The sequence below is a fragment of the Brachycentrus maculatus genome, unplaced genomic scaffold (genome assembly GCF_059751285.1).
Source record: "Brachycentrus maculatus isolate JH-2025_06_01 unplaced genomic scaffold, ASM5975128v1 h1tg000024l, whole genome shotgun sequence".
In the NCBI taxonomy this organism is placed as follows: Eukaryota; Metazoa; Arthropoda; class Insecta; order Trichoptera; family Brachycentridae; genus Brachycentrus; species Brachycentrus maculatus.
Genome location: NW_028280778.1, coordinates 760476 through 779214, shown reverse-complemented (window position 1 = coordinate 779214; position 18739 = coordinate 760476). Strand labels below are relative to the sequence as shown.

The window sequence follows — 18739 nt, the reverse complement described above, 5'->3', positions numbered from 1 at the left end:
GTGTGCAGCACAAAGTCTCGCACGATGCGTAAAAGTTTCACACAAAGTTACAGATTCATTTGTAAAAAAATACTACAAATTCACAACATTTTGAGTGTGACCAAATACTTGTTAAAAAAAACCGGATTATCTCAAATTACAGGAGTTACTTTCATGTTGTTTTTTTTTGACATCTCATCAAAGATAAAGAAGAATATGGAATTCATCTCACCAATAGATGTCTCTAGAGAAGTTCTAGTGATTCAAGAATAATGTTTCAAAATTGGTTCATATATATAGAACTTTTAAGAATTTGAGTAGTGTGGTTGTCAATAATGGGTAGAATTGGTGAATGTTACACGTGTGTAAAGTGATCACTTAAACCAGCCTATGACGGTCGTCAGCCCCGTAAATGCCCAGAATTCCATATTCTTCTTCATCTTGATGAGATGTCAAAAAATAATATGATGTAAAAAATACTCAAAATTAATTTATTGATTCGGTCATAACTTTGTGGAATGACATGTTGATATATGTATTGTATACTCGTATACCACTTTTTACTTCATTACACACGACTAATTTCGAAAACTATAATTGTTTTCATCAACACGTGATTACAAAAACTACGTTTAGGTACTTTTCATTTCGTTTACAATTGTTTGAAATAATGCAATAAAACTCAATAAGTGGTATTATACAAGTGTTTTTTTTAAACAATAGTACAATTTTTTTAAACCCTTATCTGCACCAGATGGTCCATAGGGCACTGCATCATATAAACGCAGTGTTATCTTGATCGCTAGCACATGAAGGAAAGGCGATCAGCCCTCCGCTTCAAGTACCAGTCCAGGGTAATCTTAGAGTGAAAAATTACTCACCCCCCCCCCAGGGAATCGAACCCGGGACCGCCAGTACGGTAGCCGAGCGTGTTGACCATTACAGTACGAAGGTGGAAAAATTTGATATTATTCTTTATAAATAAAAATAAGTTTGTTCAAATTCTTAAATTTTCCTATTGTTATTTATCGATTGCTTTGAAATTTTAACGATGAAATTTTACAATTGCGACAGGCGTAAAAACACGCTTTTTTCGAAAAACAGTTTTTTTAACCGCAATGGTAGCGCCACCTGTCTAACGTTATAGCAACACAGGCAATACCAAAGATTTTACTTGCAGCATCTCAGAAACCGAAAAGACGTCTTTAAATACAAAATTGTAAATATGACAATAAAGATAGATTATGTTATTACAATATATTTACAAAATAGGCTCATTTATTTTTTCGACGCTGTTTGACAAGACTAAACTCATGGCGAAACAGCTATCAACGAAAGTAAAAAAATTATGTTTTGATTTAAATAAATATAATGTATCGAAAAAAATGCCCATTCTATTCTTAATTGATTCGCCATTAACTTTGGATTGACATGTTATATCTTTTTTTTTAAATAAACAATTGTATAATACCACTTAATTAGTTTTATTTCATTTAATACGACCCATTAAACTACAGAACCTAGATGAAAACATCTGTAGTTAATTTTAGTTTTACTTTTCACCTGGAGGAAAAAACATCTGTAGTTTTCGAAACTAGTCGTGTGTAATGAAATAATACTTAACTTATAGTCCATTATTTGATTCAACATCAGTTAAGCAAGATTCGTCAATATCCAATTCAAACCCCGCCCACTCCTTTCAACCTACGAGTTTATAAGCTCGATAAATTATAATTATTATCCCTAATACATGTTTGACCTTGGCTCTTAACGCATGTTTATGCTGCAACCCCTATGTCTTCGGGTCGATCAAAAATCGCATGTGTTAAACATTTTGCGTAGTTTTAAATGTGTAAATAGTGCCATGGTAGTGAAGGGTAGTATTGTTTGCATGCTGTGGTAGTGATTGTCCTGACGAAGAGACGGGTACGTCTCGAAACCGGTAGACATAAAAATCTCGGTCAGTGGTTTTATACTAATATTATTAACATGTTTGTAAAACAATAAATAAGTAGAAATAAAACTCATTAAGTGGTTTTACACAAGTGTTTTTTTTATCAAATAAATGTCGATTAAGCAAATATTAAGAATGTAATAATCACTTGTTACTTACGCTGCCACCATATTTTCTTGTTCGTAATCTTAAATTTCTCCTTTATTTCCGATCTCTCCTTTTTCCCCTTATTTTCAAACTTTTCCTTCAGTCCATTTTTATACTTCATTATACAAATACTCGCTTTTCCGCTACCCATATTTGATACACTAATTTCGAATTACATTAAAAATAAAACAAACACGTTAAATTTATCACAAGCGTCTTAAAAAATTAATTATTATTAGTGGATCTTCGTTTTAAAGTAAACAAAAAAACACTTTTTTCACAAATTTATATTTGAAATATACAAATTGTCAAAAAAATGTATCGCACAGGTAACTATATTTTCTAGGGCGCTCAACCAGTCGATCAGTTATGAGTTATGACCCACTGTCGTACAGACGGCCTCTAGATACTATCGGAGATTGCGTTTCTTGTAATGCACTTTAAATTGCATGATGATAGTCGGCATTGACAGAGAATACTCGCATATGAGTGTTTACATATGATTCACCTTGTCGCGAAGCAAACATAAATTAAAGCACAGTTTATGTATATAAACGCATCGGGCTTTGCATTTCAATGTATGTATTATATTTTTTCAAAACTAATATTTATAAATCACTAAAATTTTATTTTCATTTTCCAAAAAACCGCACTGGAATTCTTTCGCTGAAAACGCACGCGCGCTTTTTAAATTTTATTTACTATGTATCACGGGTCGTTTGAATTTGTTACGTTACATGACAATTCGTTTCCGTATGCTATATAAACGCATTTCAATGTACGTATTTCTTCAAAACTCATGAAACACTTATATTTAATTTTTCAAAAAACCGCACTGGAATTCTTTCGCTAAAACCGCACACGCGCTTTTACAATTGTATTCACTATCACGGATCGTTTGAATCTGTTACGTTACGTATACTGTATAAACGCATCGGGCGTTGCATTTCAATGTATGTTTAATATTTCTTCAAAACTAATATTCATAAAACACTAATATTTCATTTTCATTTTCCAAAAAACCGCACTGGAATTCTTTCGCTCAAACCGCACGCGCTCTTTTCGAATTGTATTTACTATTTACTTTATTTATTCCTCGTTTGAGTTTGTTACGTTACATGACGCTCCGTTTCCGGTTCCGTGATGTACGGCTGGCGGGCCGGACGGCGGATGGAGAAAGAAGCCTTCTCTGACGACGGGGAGCGGAGGCTGTAGCGCCCCACCCCGCCGCCGGGAGGGGCGCCGCGGGACCAACTGTGGTGCGCGACACCAAGGGATAGCGAACGGATATTTCTTAATAATTTTAATTTCAAATCATCGCATTTAAGAGATTTTTTAAGGGTGCAATGTAATATAATTAAATTAAAAAAAAAAAAACAAGTTAAAAAGTGGCTTCTTGATATGGAACACAAGTTCACAAAATAAAGCATTTCAATAATAAACAATAAAATATTTAGTTACTATTAGAAGAAAAAGTTTATTTTTTACACAAGAGATGCCTAAAGTTGGTCACACAAAACACATACAACAATTGTGACAATTGTTTCGTTCAGTTATGGCATTTTCATTTTCAAACATTCGTTTTTCAAAACCATATAAGTATTAATATCGAGAAAAAATATATTTTTTCAACACAAAAACGGTGTTTTTTTTAGAAATACATTTAATTACGTTAAATGTTACTTGGGTTTCAAGAAAATTAAGTTGCGGGTTATCGAATATCCCGCCTTAAGAGCGCAACAAATGTTTTTTTTTTACAAAAATCTACAGCGTACCACATTTTGAGAACCCGTTAAAATCGACACACATATAAATGATGCGCTATGATTTGATAATTGAGCAAAAACCAACATTATTTATTAAGTGGACAGGCATTCCAAATGAGCAATATACGTTATAAAGGCATTTAGTCGTACTAAAAAATATTTGAATTGAATTGAATTTTTTTATGAATAATATTTATTCAATTAAACCCTAAGAGGTTATTGCATTGCTTAAGGTTGTGATGCTGTGTATCGATTGCACTTCAAATTTTTCGAAAATAAAGAAAAATATTTCAATAATATCAATGTTTTAGCGTATTTACTGTAGTTCAATTGTCAAAGTTTCTATTCAAAATATCTTTGGTGAGACGGAAGAAGTCTGTAGTATATGTCATTAGATCACACTGGGCATTTACAGGACTTGCCACCTGGCATTGGCTGGCTTAAGTGATTACTTTATACAGTGTATAACGTTCATATTGCCAAAATTCTCATACGATATTTTCAAAACTGTTAATGATGTAAATGTAAAACTGTAAATGCCCTACTTCCGTATTATCTTTCTTTCCATCGTCTCTGTTGAGATATCTTATATATTTTAATATAACGCCCACAGGAGTTAGTTTAACTAAGTGTTTGAGAACAATAACATAAAATATTATTCCTTAAATGTGTTTTGCCGATGTTTGTGGCACATTTTATAAATAAAATAAAACTGAAAATTTGTTTTTAACCACTATTAATTTTAGTACTTTTTTCCAACCAGTTTTGACGAGCAACTTGTCTTCTTCAGGGGTGGATATGTACCGAAATTAGTTGGAAAAATATTTAAAAAATAAAAGCGGCTGAAAACAAAGCTTAAGCTTTATTTATTTTATTAAAATTAAACACTAGAATATACCACTTTAATGAGTTTTATTTATATTTACGACTAATTTCGAAAACGACAGATGTTTTCATCTTCTGGTACAAATTAAATTAGTTTTAATTACTACCAGAAGATGAAAACATCTGCCGTTTTTGAAACTAGTCGAAAATATAAATAAAACTCATTAAAGTGGTATGTATATTCAAGTGTTTAATTTTGATAAAATAATCATGTCATTCCACAAAGTTAATGCCGAATCAATAAATAATATAAGCTTTATTTTATAAATTTTAAAATATAGTTTTTTACTGTGGTTGTGGATATTGTTTTAAAATGTTACGAAATTTCATTGTGTAAACGCTTCAAAACAAAAGACCGACGACATAATAAACCGAAGCTATTTTTAGTTTAAAAACAGTTTATAACCATAGACATAGAATACATTTTGTATTTATGTTTGTTTGAAACGGCGTGGGCTGTAAATTAAAACGAACAATGCACGCATATCGCATAACAGACCATGAAGTTACTAGAATTACCATTAACGAGAACTGCACATGGAGCGCATCACATTACCATCGTGAAGCGTTATGTGTCATTGCGACTGAAACGACACATATACGTCACATGTAAAACACCATTCGTTATTTGGTCCCAATTAGGCGTACAATCCCGAACATACATTCCAATCCCGGAAATATAATCTGGGTATGGAGTAAGCAGAAAACATCAAGAATGGTGGCGAAATAGTTCTCACATGGTTACAAAGGCTCTTTAACCGGTGTCTAGAGGAGAGTTATTCTCCCGTCGATTTGAGAAGGGCAGTTATAATGCCTCTGTACAAGGGAAAAGGATCTAGGGTGGAATGTGGGAACTACAGAGCAATCAGTCTATTGAGTGCTGTTGGTAAAATGTATGGACAAATCCTCATAGAAAGAATATGAACCATAACTAAGGATAAAGTGTGGGATGTTCAGAGTGGATTTATGAATGGGAGAGGATGTACGGATCAATTTTTTGCTTTGCGCGATATAACAGAAAAGTTTTTAGAGAAGAACCAAAAGATCTTCTGCGCATTTGTGGATTTGCAGAAAGCGTATGATCGAGTTGATAGAACGAAGCAATGATAGGTGTTATATCTGAGTATGGAGTAAGCAGTAAACTAATCCAAGGCATTGCATCCTTGTACGAGGATAGCACTGCATGCATTAGGGTGAGTGGTTCATTCTCTTAAGGTGTTAAACAGGGACGTATAATGTCGCCGTGGCTGTTTTATCTGTACACGGATAGTTGCATTAATAACTGAAAGGTTTAAATGTTGGAGCTAGAATGAATAATTTAACCGTCTGTTGCCTTTTGTATGCTGACGATGCTGTTTTTCTGGTCGATATCAGAGAAAACCTCGAACCTCGGTCGATACCTACAAGCGTTGGTGACAAAAGTGTATAATGTGTACAAAGATGTTAAGTGATTTGTTGATGAATGTTGGCAAATCCAACATTATGTTTTTTTTTAAATAGATTGATGTAGATCTGAGTATAAAATATTGGTAAATGGGATAATTATGGACGAGTAAATGATTTCGTATATTTGGGAAGTATGTTTTAAAGGAAATGAAAGATTGAAAAAGATATAGAAATGAGAGTGAATGGTGGGAAAAGAGTAAATGGTGCATTAAAATCAGTTTTAACTTATAAAAACCGAATTACCGAAAGCTAAATTGGCAGTACACAACGGAGTCCTGGATCCAAGTCTAATGTATGAAAGTAAAGCACGGGGTTGGCAAAAGAAGGATGAAAGGAGACTAAATGCAGTCGAAAAGCGATCCCTCAGACGACTGTGCGGCAAAACGATGTTCAAATGGTGAAATAAAGAAATAATGCAAGGCTGAGCTAAGCATTATCGATAAAATTATAGAGTTGGCAAAGGAAGGATGAAAATAGACTGAATGCAGTCGAAATGCGTTTGATGTTAACGTAGGACTTGTCCGAAGAGAAATTGTCTCTGCCTTGCGAGTGCGGGTATGAACACGGTTTAAATCACGTATTGATGATGTATCCAGAATCAGACAATCAGGTCGGTTCGGGAAGTCTCGTGTCATATCAGTGAGGCTGGCTATTACAGAACCATTTGTACCGTGGGCTGGGTTCATTGAACCCCAGGACAGTCTCCATCAAGTGTCCGCTGCTCGTGTTATAGATGCTGAGCCGAAAGTATGGTCTGACCCCCATCATTCCGAACCCGTATTGATTCCACACCTTGACAGGCCAACAGTTTTAAACACATACCCCCGTTACAACGGCTTAAGAATTCGAGAGATAGAAACCATAATATGTAACAATCAACAATATGAACTACGTTTTGAATGTGTACTAATACTTGTTGACAAAATCTGGATTATCTCCAATTACAGGAGTTAATTTCATATTATTTTTTGACATCTCATCAAAAATAACCAATAGATGTCTCTAGTGAAGTTTTAGTGATTCAAGAATAATGTTTCAAAATTGGTTCATATATACAGAACTTCCAAGAATTTGAGAAGAGAAGTCGTCAATAATGGGTAGAATTGGTGAATGTTACACGTGTGTAAAGTGATCACTTAAACCAGCCTATGACGGTCGTCAGCCCCGTAAATGCCCAGACTTCCATATTCTTCTTCATCTTTGATGAGATGTCAAAAAATAATATATATGAATGTAGAAGAAGAAAAAATATTAGGTTGACACAAAATATAAAATACCTAAAATGAATAAGTAAAGGTACAATACTTCATCCATTCATTCAATAAAATAATAAATAAAGGTACGATACATTTGCTTCTAATTAAGCTAGCTTAAAACCCAGTAATCAAAAGTCCACAACTTAATAATCTTTAAATCCAGGTAACTTTAACATATTTTTTCCTTCGAAAAAAAGAGTTATTGAACGGTAAAGAGATTTTAAAAAATAATGAATTTAATAAACATTCTATAGCAAAAACAATTTACAGTATATATCCAAAAAAAAATGGGCGTGGAGAGGCGTGTGGCCCCTCGCTTACTGAATTCTATGTTTGCTAGTAAGGCCTTAATTAGTAGTTCGCTCATAAGCATATGTCGTTCGTTAATGCTCGTTTACATACATTGATACTAGCATGCTCATAGGCTGCAGGTAGCATGTTCAAAAATCGTATTTTAAGCATGTTTATTTCTACCAAAGTACGTACCCACATGCTACTAAGAAGCAAATGCTCAATAAAAGCATGCTTATGTGCTGCGTACACAACTATCGTTTACCTGTAGTCGAATATGTTCAGCACCTCTCCTTTTAAAATAATATTAAATCACTCAGTGTTCAGATAATATTGACATGTAAAGATTGGTGGTAAGAACAAATGTGCTTTTAAAATTTTTCCAATGGAAACAAATCGAATATCGCAGCCTCGCTGCACTAAAGCGTGTAAGAGCAAATTGAGGAAATGTTTTATTTTATTTTTTACAAAACGAAAAGTAAAGAAGTACTTAGTAAAAAAGCCAGAAAATATCGTTTTCATTTCATTATTTTAGCTTATAATTTGACCAGATAATTTATTTACAACATTTTGAGAAAGTCTAAATACTTGTTCACAAATCTGGAATATTTCCAATTATAGGAGTTATTTTTCATATTATTTTTTGACATCTCAACGTAGATGAAGAAGAATACGGAAGTCTGGGCATTTACGGGGCTTAAAACCGTTGAAATAGATAAAAGAATTTTCTGTTCAATAAAAAAAGCTTCTTCATCTCACCAATAGATGTCTCTAGTGAAAATTCTAGTGATTCAAGTACAATGTTTCAAAATTGGATCATACATGTATATTGAAGTTCCAAGAATTTGATTAGTGCGGTTGTCAATCATGTGATCACTTAAACAAGCCTGTGACGGTCATAAGCCCCGTAAATGCCCAGACTTCCATATTCTTTTTCATCTGTGATGAGATGTCGAAAAAGAAATACTTGTTTCACTGTTGATTGAAAGTCGCTTTGAGAACTGTTAACCAATTTAGCTCGGAAAAGCATAATCGACCGGATGACTGCTTGCATTGCTATTATTGCGAAAGTCTAATTTATCGGAATATCTCGTAACACGGAGAAATTTATATGATCAACCGACTAATCGTCGCGGCTCGATCGAGGGCACCGTTACCCGACTCGTGGAAGTTAATACCCCCGAGTGCATAACAAGAAGCTGAAGTCAATAATTACCTGTGCCCACCCTGTTAGAGCGATTTGTCCCGTTATCCCCAATAATCAACACCTCAAACTGGTTGTTACGTACAGCCAGCATCCCTAGACCATCTCTAGGCATCCAAACATCCTGGCATACCTCGTATCTTACCACTTAAACCATTAAAAAACCGAGTTCAAAAGTCTACAATACGTTATGACCCTCATTAAATTAATCCTACTTAAGGGTGTCCTGAATTATAATGTCAATTTATTTTTATTTTCATTATTGTTGCTTAAATCGATAGATAAACTATCTAAGAATATGTGTAGGTACAAAGTGACAAGAGGCCAATTCTAAAAAAATCCAGAATATAAAGCCAAAAGCAGACGAGCCTCGAGCCAGATATAGATACTATAGAAATCTTCGAAACGCGTTCTCTCCAGTTTTTATTTTTACGATTTTTCTAAAATGCCGAACGTGATAGTTAAGAAATTAAAGGATTTATTCAATTTGACTCAAGTTTTTTTTTTAAAACTTAAGTAAGTAAAATTAATTTTTCTTTTATTGAAATAAAGTGGTAATAATCGTCGGGTATGTATGAGGAGATGCTTGAATGTAAAAGAGGCGAAGAATGTTTGCAAAGACAGAGTGGTGTGGCGTTAGATTCTCTCCGCCTACCCGTGCGGGGAAGCGGCATTATGGTTAGTTAGTTAGTTAGTTGAAATAAAAAAAATGTCGGAAAGTTTATTTAAATAATTGTTATGGCACCTTTAAGTTTATAAATAAAAAGTAAAAAAAAAAATCACAATTATTCTCCCTTCTTTTTTTTTATTTTCCAGAAGGAAGATATTTATAATAGATAAATACTTTGTTTTTTGTTTGTTTCTGTCAAAATTTACGAGATGGATTTTTCCCGCCGAATGACGGCTGCATCGACAAGATGCCCGTGAAGTAGGCTTAGAAATCTGTTATAAATATTTTTTATTCAATTTTTTCTTTGCATTCATTAAATATATATAAAACCATACTCAAATTCGATAACTTGATTTCTTTCTTTTCCATCTAAAAATCACAAAAAGTGCTGTTTTACAACGTTCAGGACACCCCTTAGACGTGCAAAAATCGCCGCAAATGTGGAACACCTTCGGACCAGCGAGAGATATCTCAAAAATGACAGTAAGCCCCTGTAACGGTTGCCTCGCGAGAAAAAAAACTGTGACTGGTAACTGTCGGGTAATCGCTCCGAAACGTGAAGTCATTTTTCACGAGTCACCTCCCGACTCCCGATACTCGGAGCGGACATAATCGGCCAATGTACTTCGAAAATAAAAGTTAATCACGAGCGAACAGGCGCAAGTATTCGCAATAGTCAGAACACGAAAGGATTTTAAACAGCCCATTTAAATAATACACTCAAAATGAGTAACCACATACACAATATTTAAATGCTTAATTTTGAAATTCAACCTTCGCGACTACCGATCCCTTGCACTTAAAAGACAAACTTACTGTGTGGGAAAAAAATCATTGTAATTTCAGAAACGCGTGTACTTACATTACAATTTATGGCCTCATATTAAAGTTGTAAGATTGCATTGACTGAATGAGCGGTGTTATCGAAAACGCGTAAACGTGAAATAATTCCAAAAGGATCTCAAATAACATACCTGTATTATACATAAAATAAAGGTTTCAGCTTTAATTACGTAAGGCACATTCAACGTAGTATTTTCGTACATCTTCATTTTATCATAATTTCCAGACTCTTAAATAATTTATGAGACTTTTAAAAGTTTAAATTAAAAATAGATAACCATGAATCAAATATCATTATTTCTTGAATGCTTTCCTCAGATACTTTGTGGCACATTTTATAATATCTTTATAAAATTAATTAACTTTGTTTTCACCACTTTTTTATTAATACAATTTAACCTACCGGTTTCAACAACACATTGTCATCATCAGCGTTTATTTATAATTTATAGTTTATTTATTTATTTATAAACTTCTACACACTCCATAAAAATCCTAAATGTAATTTAGGATTTTTATGTGTGTGAAGTTTTCGGTGAGAGTATTTTAATGTTTTTAATGTTTTTTATTTAAAACAAACCCTGATGATGACAATGTATTGTTGAAACTGGTAGGTTGAATTGTATTAATAAAAAAATGGTGAAAACAAAGTTAATTAATTTTATAAACAAACAAACATTAATTTAATAATATAGGAGTTTGTTACTAGACAGTTTTAAAACTCCACGATTTTAACAATATTAATATTATTTATTATATCAGGCACTGGATTATTCACCCTAAGGATGAGATGTCATTATTAAAGGTGTCTCCACTTGAAATGAAACATCTATCGTACTTTTTTATATGAAAGAAGATGGAAGTCTGAGCATCCCAGGGCTTACGACCTGGCATTTGGCTGGTTTAGATGATTACTTTATACTAGGCTTAGACTTCCATATAAAAAAGAAGTATGGATGTTTCATATCAAATTAGGACACGTATTTTAATTTTTTAACATCAATTTTCACATTCTGCATGAAATACGTACGTAATGAAATTCGATTCCCGCTTATCTTTTTGCTCGTATATTTTTTGCTTGTAATATTTATGAAATAAAAAAAAATGATGCTAAAATTATTTTAAAAAATTTAATTTTATATTGAAAATGTTAAACGTTTCACCCGAAATAAATACAGCAATTTAAGAAATATGATTTAAAAATATGTCAATCATGGGCGTATAAAATGATCACTTAAACCAGTTTATGACAGGTAATGGGCCAGTAAATACTCAGGCTTCCATATTTCAATATAACTTCTACATTAACATATGATTTTATTTAAAAAAATAACATTTCATATTTTAATAAATAACGGAACAGCGTTTGTTATTAAAACAAATTACTGTAAAATACGATTGCATTCAACAGTACGCCAGCATCGGAAACCTCGTCCATTAAACCTCCTTTGTGTAAAAATAAATAAAAAGAATCGAGAAATAATGCGAGCCGAGCTTTTAAGTCGAGAGGCGAAGTTTCGAACGAAATTTTGGTCATCCACCGTGAAAATCGCGCACACAATCGCCTGACCTAGAACTTATCTCGGACAATGGTGTTGACAATGAAACAGGAAGTCAACGAACTCGGGCCAGTGTTGCGAAACCATTGGATGCACACGGAAACCACTTCTACTTGCACAACGGACATCGATACACTCAGACAAGTTCAGATCTATGCACCTTTCTCGCTCGCTCCTATTGAACAACCATTTGCAAAAACAAAGAGAGGGATATTAAATTTCTATCAAGTATAGTATATCCGCAGGGAGGTTTAATAATAATTAAAGAAATTTATCCCAATTGATTTATTTATCCCAAGAGGGAACCCTTTGTTCAATACCGGACACAAGAAGAATGCTAAAGTAATAATTATTTTTAAACTAGCTGTGCATAGCCACGCTTTCCTGTGGCTCAGTCTGGTTAAATGGAAAAAATAAAATGCAAAGTTTATATATATATATATATATATATATATATATATATATACGATTATACATTTATTTATAAATTCATGAACATAGTTAACATATTATTTATTAAATAGACTCACCAAGCCACCTAAGGTGTCTTATCGGTAAAGTTCTTTTTACATACGTTTTTCTTTAATTTTTTTTATCGATTTTACCATAATATACACACACACAAAAATAAATACAAAGAAAAACTATAAGTATGTGTTTAATTTCACGATGTTTGTGAAGTAATGAAAACATAAAAAAACTACGGAACAACAATGCAACCGAAATCATTGAAAATGCTAAATGACAGCAACCGTCAAGAAGCACGCTGTCCACATTGAACAATGTATAGTATCGTGTGTATCACCGTTAAATTTCAACAGATGGCGCTGCCATTGCGGTAAAAAAAATAAAGCGTGTGTATAACTTTAGAAATTTAAGATCTTGAACAAATGAACAATAATGTATTTATATATATAGATAGATATAAACATGTCAAGATTCCAAATCAACCGATATATAACGATTGAGGAGATTTAAGATTTTGAACAAACGAACATTTTTATTCACATAGATGAGAGTGTCGTATCACGTGGCACAATGTGACAGGCGCATAATGGAAACGCTGCCATTCGCGATGAAAAGTAACAAAAACCTTTGTTATTCAAATCGCCATTTGAAAAGTAACGGGATTAATCCAACACAAAAGACAGAACGAGCTGAAATACTTTTCATGCTATTTGAGCGCCAGTAACCCCAATAGTATGCACATATGTGTATATTAATACAATCACAAATATTGCTTAATATGTTTGTAAAACATATAAGGTTGAAGCCAAATGTATATTAGATTTATTTTGTAAAAAAAATCAATTAAAAAGAAGTAAAACAATCGATCTCGTGATAACAACGAGACAATTTTCTATTACGTGACAATACGAGACTTTATTTAGAAAATAAAACACTTGTATAATACCACTTATTGAGTTTTATTTCATTACACACGACTAGTTTCGAAAACTACAGTTGTTTTTTTTTTAAACTACTCATGTGTAATGAAATAAAACTAAATAAGTATGTGGTATTATTCATATTATTTTTTGACATCTCATCAAAAATGAAGAATTTGGAAGTCTGGGCATTTACGGGGCTTACGACCGTCATAGGCTGGTTGTTTAAGTGATCACTTTACACACGTGTAACATTCACCAATTCTACCCATTATTGACAACCACGCTACTCAAATTCTTGGAAGTTCTATATATATGAACCAATTTAGAAACCTTGTTCATGAATCACTAGAACTTCACTAGAGACATCTATTGGTGAGATGTAAAGAAGCTTTTTACTAAGCAGAAACTCTTATATTAGTATGTGAGATCCGAATCCTGGATTATAATCACACACATGAGAAACGCCAGAAAATACCATTTTCATTTTTATTATTAAGCTTATAATTTGACCAGATAATTAATAAAAAGCTTCTTACATCTCACCAATAGATGTCTCTAGTGAAGTTCTAGTGATTCATGAACAAGGTTTCTAAATTGGTTCATATATATAGAACTTCCAAGAATTTGAGTAGCGTGGTTGTCAATAATGGGTAGAATTGGTGAATGTTACACGTGTGTAAAGTGATCACTTAAACCAGCCTATGACGGTCTTAAGCCCCGTAAATGCCCAGACTTCCATATTCTTCTTCATCTTTGATGAGATGTCAAAAAATAATATGAAAATAACTCCTGTAATTGGAGATAATCCAGATTTTGTGAACAAGTATTTGGACACACTCAAAATGTTGGTATTATTCAAGTATTTAATTTTTGAAAAACCAACATGTCATTCCACAAACTTAATGCCGAATCAATAAATAAGACAAGACTTTAATATTAATATTTTAAATCTTGATAAGTATACATAAATAGTACTCGATCCCTTTTTTCATATGATTAAATAATTTGTAAAGATTTTATGCTGTTGAGTATTTGAACTGTTGTTTTATTAATTTCTGTTAGTTCTTCTTGTTATAGACCTTGTGGCAGGTTTTTAGGAAGGATAAACCTTCTGCGATGTAGGTTCCCAGTTGTCGATCCATCTCTTTGCTACTTTGGGGTTGGTCGTGGAGTGCAATGTGGGGGAGTCTGGATGGTTCCGTTCTCCTCACATGCGCATACCATTGTCTTCTTCGTAGCCTTCCCCACCTAACGACATCTCCGATCTCGCATATGGTATTTCTCTTATCCTCGTGTTCCTATTGGTTCAACGATAGAAAATTATACGAAGAAACGATGCATAGAAGTAGCGTAGTAGTTCGAAAATTATTTGTAACGACTGATGGCGTTTGATTCTCTACTGTCGAACTACGTTAAGGGGATATTCACTAACACAGAATTCATTCCATCGGAGACCATCGGAAAGGTCACATGTCTGTTCACGCCCGATTTTTTTAAAGAATATATATTGGATATTTTTTTTTTTTTATTTATCTGCCTCTGGATATTTTTAATTTTTATGTTCTGGAGGTCCCGGGTTCGATTCCCAGGGGGGTCAAATAAATATAAGTGATTTTTCAACTCTAATATTTATTCCATATTACCCTGGACTGGTACCTGAAGCGAAGGGCTGATCACCTTTCCTTCATGTGTTAACGATCAAGATAACACTGCGTTTATATGATGCAGTGCCCTATGCACCATTGGGGTGCGGATAAGGGTTTGAAATGAAAAAAATGAAATTTAAATATATACATAGAAAATATATTTTCAAATATTTTTTTTAACCTCTTGTCTTTTAGTAACCCTTTCCTTTTATAACCATTTGATTATTTTTTCAATGCAAAAACAGTGTTTAAGAAAAAAATATATTACGTAAAATGTTTCCCGGATTTAGAGAAAAATTAGTTGCAACTTAACGAACGCTGGGCCTTAAGCGATAAGACAACATTCTATCTTATTTTAAGTGTACATAGAATTATGTTTCCTTGTAGTTTTGTAAATATATTTTATTTTTAAAGGTGTTTAAATAAAATGTGGGCAGCACGTATCCACTCTAAAGGTATGTTTAATATTTATGCATATTAAGAACATGATATTGCAATTTGAATGCAGTGCATCTACACCATAAGAATGCAATCTCGCAGACCTTCAAAATCAGCATGATAATAAAATATTATGCACCTATATATTATTGGAACATGAGTTGCAATTCGAAATGTCTCATTCCTGTCTCTTCGCAGCTAAAAACACGGCACCACATTTTGCAATAAAGGCAAGGTTTATTAAGTACACAATGTAATATAAAGGGTCTGGTTGAACTCGAACCGCCGACCTTAGAGTCCGCGAGAGAACGTACAACCAATCAGCGAATACACTTTAAGAGTTGCAGAATTATCATCAATCCCAACTAACCTTCGATTATTATTATTTTTAATATTTATGATTGGCGCCTACCTATGTTTTCAGCGGCTAGCCTCAAAAGATCATTTTATACCTCCTTAAAAGATATTCAACATTGCATTTTAAAAACTCAAATGACTTTTTAGAGTACATACTGGGAGTATACAACGAAGGTTTCAACCTAATATTATGGATTTATGTATTAATTTTAAATCAAACACAGATTTTTTGAGTCTACTAAGTTGTATTTTATTAACAAAAACACTTAAAAAATTATATTGTGACAATTGTTTCGCCTTGTTAGGGCATTATCGTTTGATAATGCCCTAACAAGGCGAAACAATCGTCACAATATAATTTTTTATGTGTTTTTGTTAATAAAATACAACTTAGTAGACTCAAAAAATCTGTATTTGATTTAAAATTAATACATAAATTAAAATGGAGTTCTACAAATTAAACGCCAAATCAATAAATAAATAATATTATGGAATTGAAGCGCAAAAGAAGGATGAAAGTAAACAGTCGAAATGCGATTTCTAATATGCTATGGGCACATAGCATTTCTTCTCCATGTTATAATGGATAAATTTAAACGTTGTGATTCACTCTGTCTCGCTGCTGGCTGATAGTGTGTGAAGGAGACGTGTACATATTTACCAGTGTTTACTATTTGTTATTTTATTATTATTTTATGTTTAAGTACTTACTTTTTGTTTCTCTATTAGTGTATTCATTAGTGTATTTTAATGATAGATACTGTATATATGTATTACGTTAAAGACTTAAGCCGTTCAATAAATAAATAAATAGGACGTAGAGAACCTGAATATTTTGTAAATCAGGCGATCGCCATAGATCGCGGCATCTAGAGGAAGACCAAAAAATGCATGCATGTTTTTTTTTATTTAAACCCTTATCCGCACCCAATGGTGCATAGGGCACTGCGTCATATAAACGCAGTGTTATCTTGATCGTTTACACATGAAGGAAAGGTGATCAGCCTTCCGCTTCAGGTACCCGTCCAGGGTAATATTGAATAAATATTACAGTGAAAAAATCACTTACATTTATTTTAGCCCCCTTGGGAATCGAACCCGGGACCTCCAGAACGGTAGCCGAGCGTGCTGACCATTACACTACAGAGGCGCGCATGCACGTTACAGAAAGATAACATGATTCGAAGGCATGGCCTAGATGACGTTGTATACGATAGGACTTACAACCTGAGGACGACCTGAGAGCTGACCCCAACAGTCTACAAAGACAATAATTTGCGATGGAGCCAGGAAAAAGAAGATATAACTAATGTTTCTAGATTCATGTCTACGTTAAATATGAAACTAGGAATGTTAGTTATGTGAGTCAAACTAATGTAATATAATTTTAGATGTATGTATTTCAAAAGAGAACACTGATTTGCAAGACTGGTTTATATGACCCACATATAAGTAGTTTATTTTGTAGGTAGACATATCGAAAAGATGTTTGCCATATAATAAAATGTCTATTTTCTTATCACGCATAATAAGTTTTTAAAAAAACTATTTCATATGATACTAAACTTTTTTTATTTTTTGACATCTCATCAAAGATGAAGAAGAATATGAAAGTCTGGGCATTTACGGGGCTGGTTTAAGTGATCACTTTACACACGTGTAACATTCACCAATTCTACCCATTATTGACAACCACACTACTCAAATTCTTGGACATGGACATTTCTAACGCTAGCTAGAATCATGGGTGTCTTTTTCCAATATGAAAATGTTGACGATTTAGATAACATTTTTGGAATAAACCATTTTTTTGCGTAGTGGCCCTTTGGCATTTAAGGCTTAGATCTCAATCTTGTATCAAGCGTTCAAATCAGGATGCGTTCAACCACGCTCACGGCTGATCGTGTGCTCACGCTCAGTTTTAAAAGACGTATGATTTTTTTTTTGTTTGTACTTTTTTTTACTCCGTACCTTTCATTAACTCTTTTCTTTTCAAAACCATAGAATTATTTGGAAGAAAAACTAATTTTTTCAATGCAAAACGATATTTTAAGAAAAAATCTTTTAGGCAAAATGTAATCTGGATATAGAGAAAATCAAGTTGCGACTCATACTTGGCCTTAACCAGCGATTTGTATTATCTATATTATTTCGAGAAATAAAAAGACTTTGTGTTTTGATCCACTCACATTTTTATTAACCAACTAGTTTCGGCAACAACCTGTTGCCCTCTTCAGAATTTAATTTATTACTGTAAATACTTTAATATAAATTAAACCCTTAAGAGGGCAACAGGTTGTTGCCGAAACTAGTTGGTTAATAAAAATGTGAGTGGATCAAAACACAAAGTCTTTTTATTTCTCGAAATAATTTGTCAATACGATCCACAAAGTTAATGCTTTCAATATTCATTTAATTTGTATTATCATTTGCATTACGATGGCAGGGGTTGCACTTCTGACCTCACGGCTGTAGGTAGACCGAGTCCAATCAGCTACTAAATGAGACGTGGGCGTTTAGCACTGTCTCGATTCACGCTTCAAATTGATGTTACGACTCTACGAAACATGAAGGTTTTCCGCATAAAACATAGTAATAAATTAAGTTAAATAAAATAATCCATAAAATGAGTTTGTCGTCAATATATTAATCAGTTCGTTCGCTGATTTTTCCGACCAGAATTCTATGATAGTTATAGACGGAATATAGGAGTATATATACATATGTTATTTATTTTTTCGGCATTCACCTCGTGGTTAGAAATTATTAAATTATAAATAAAACACTTGTTTTTAACTACTCGAGTATCATATTTTAACGACTAGTTTCGGAAGCTACAAATGCTACCATCTACGTGTTTGATTATAAACTGGTTAAACCCGTAGATGGAAGCATCTGCAGCTTCCG

The 18739-nt window shown here is 33.2% G+C and overlaps 1 protein-coding gene across 7 annotated transcripts in view; it reads right to left on the bottom strand.

Moving 5' to 3' along the window:
- Positions 1–18739, bottom strand: part of LOC148313059 (long-chain-fatty-acid--CoA ligase 6) — a 105954-nt gene that overhangs the window by 62159 nt on the left and 25056 nt on the right. Inside the window, exon 1 of one of the 7 annotated variants that reach the window (XM_088268755.1) lies at positions 2093–3240. The exons of the other annotated variants lie outside the window; for them this stretch is intronic. Within the exon in view, the coding sequence (XP_088124881.1) occupies positions 2093–2231 (139 nt within the window). The 5' untranslated portion in view covers positions 2232–3240. Of the gene's footprint in view, positions 1–2092; positions 3241–18739 lie in introns of those variants that run through there. 7 annotated transcript variants of the gene reach the window in all.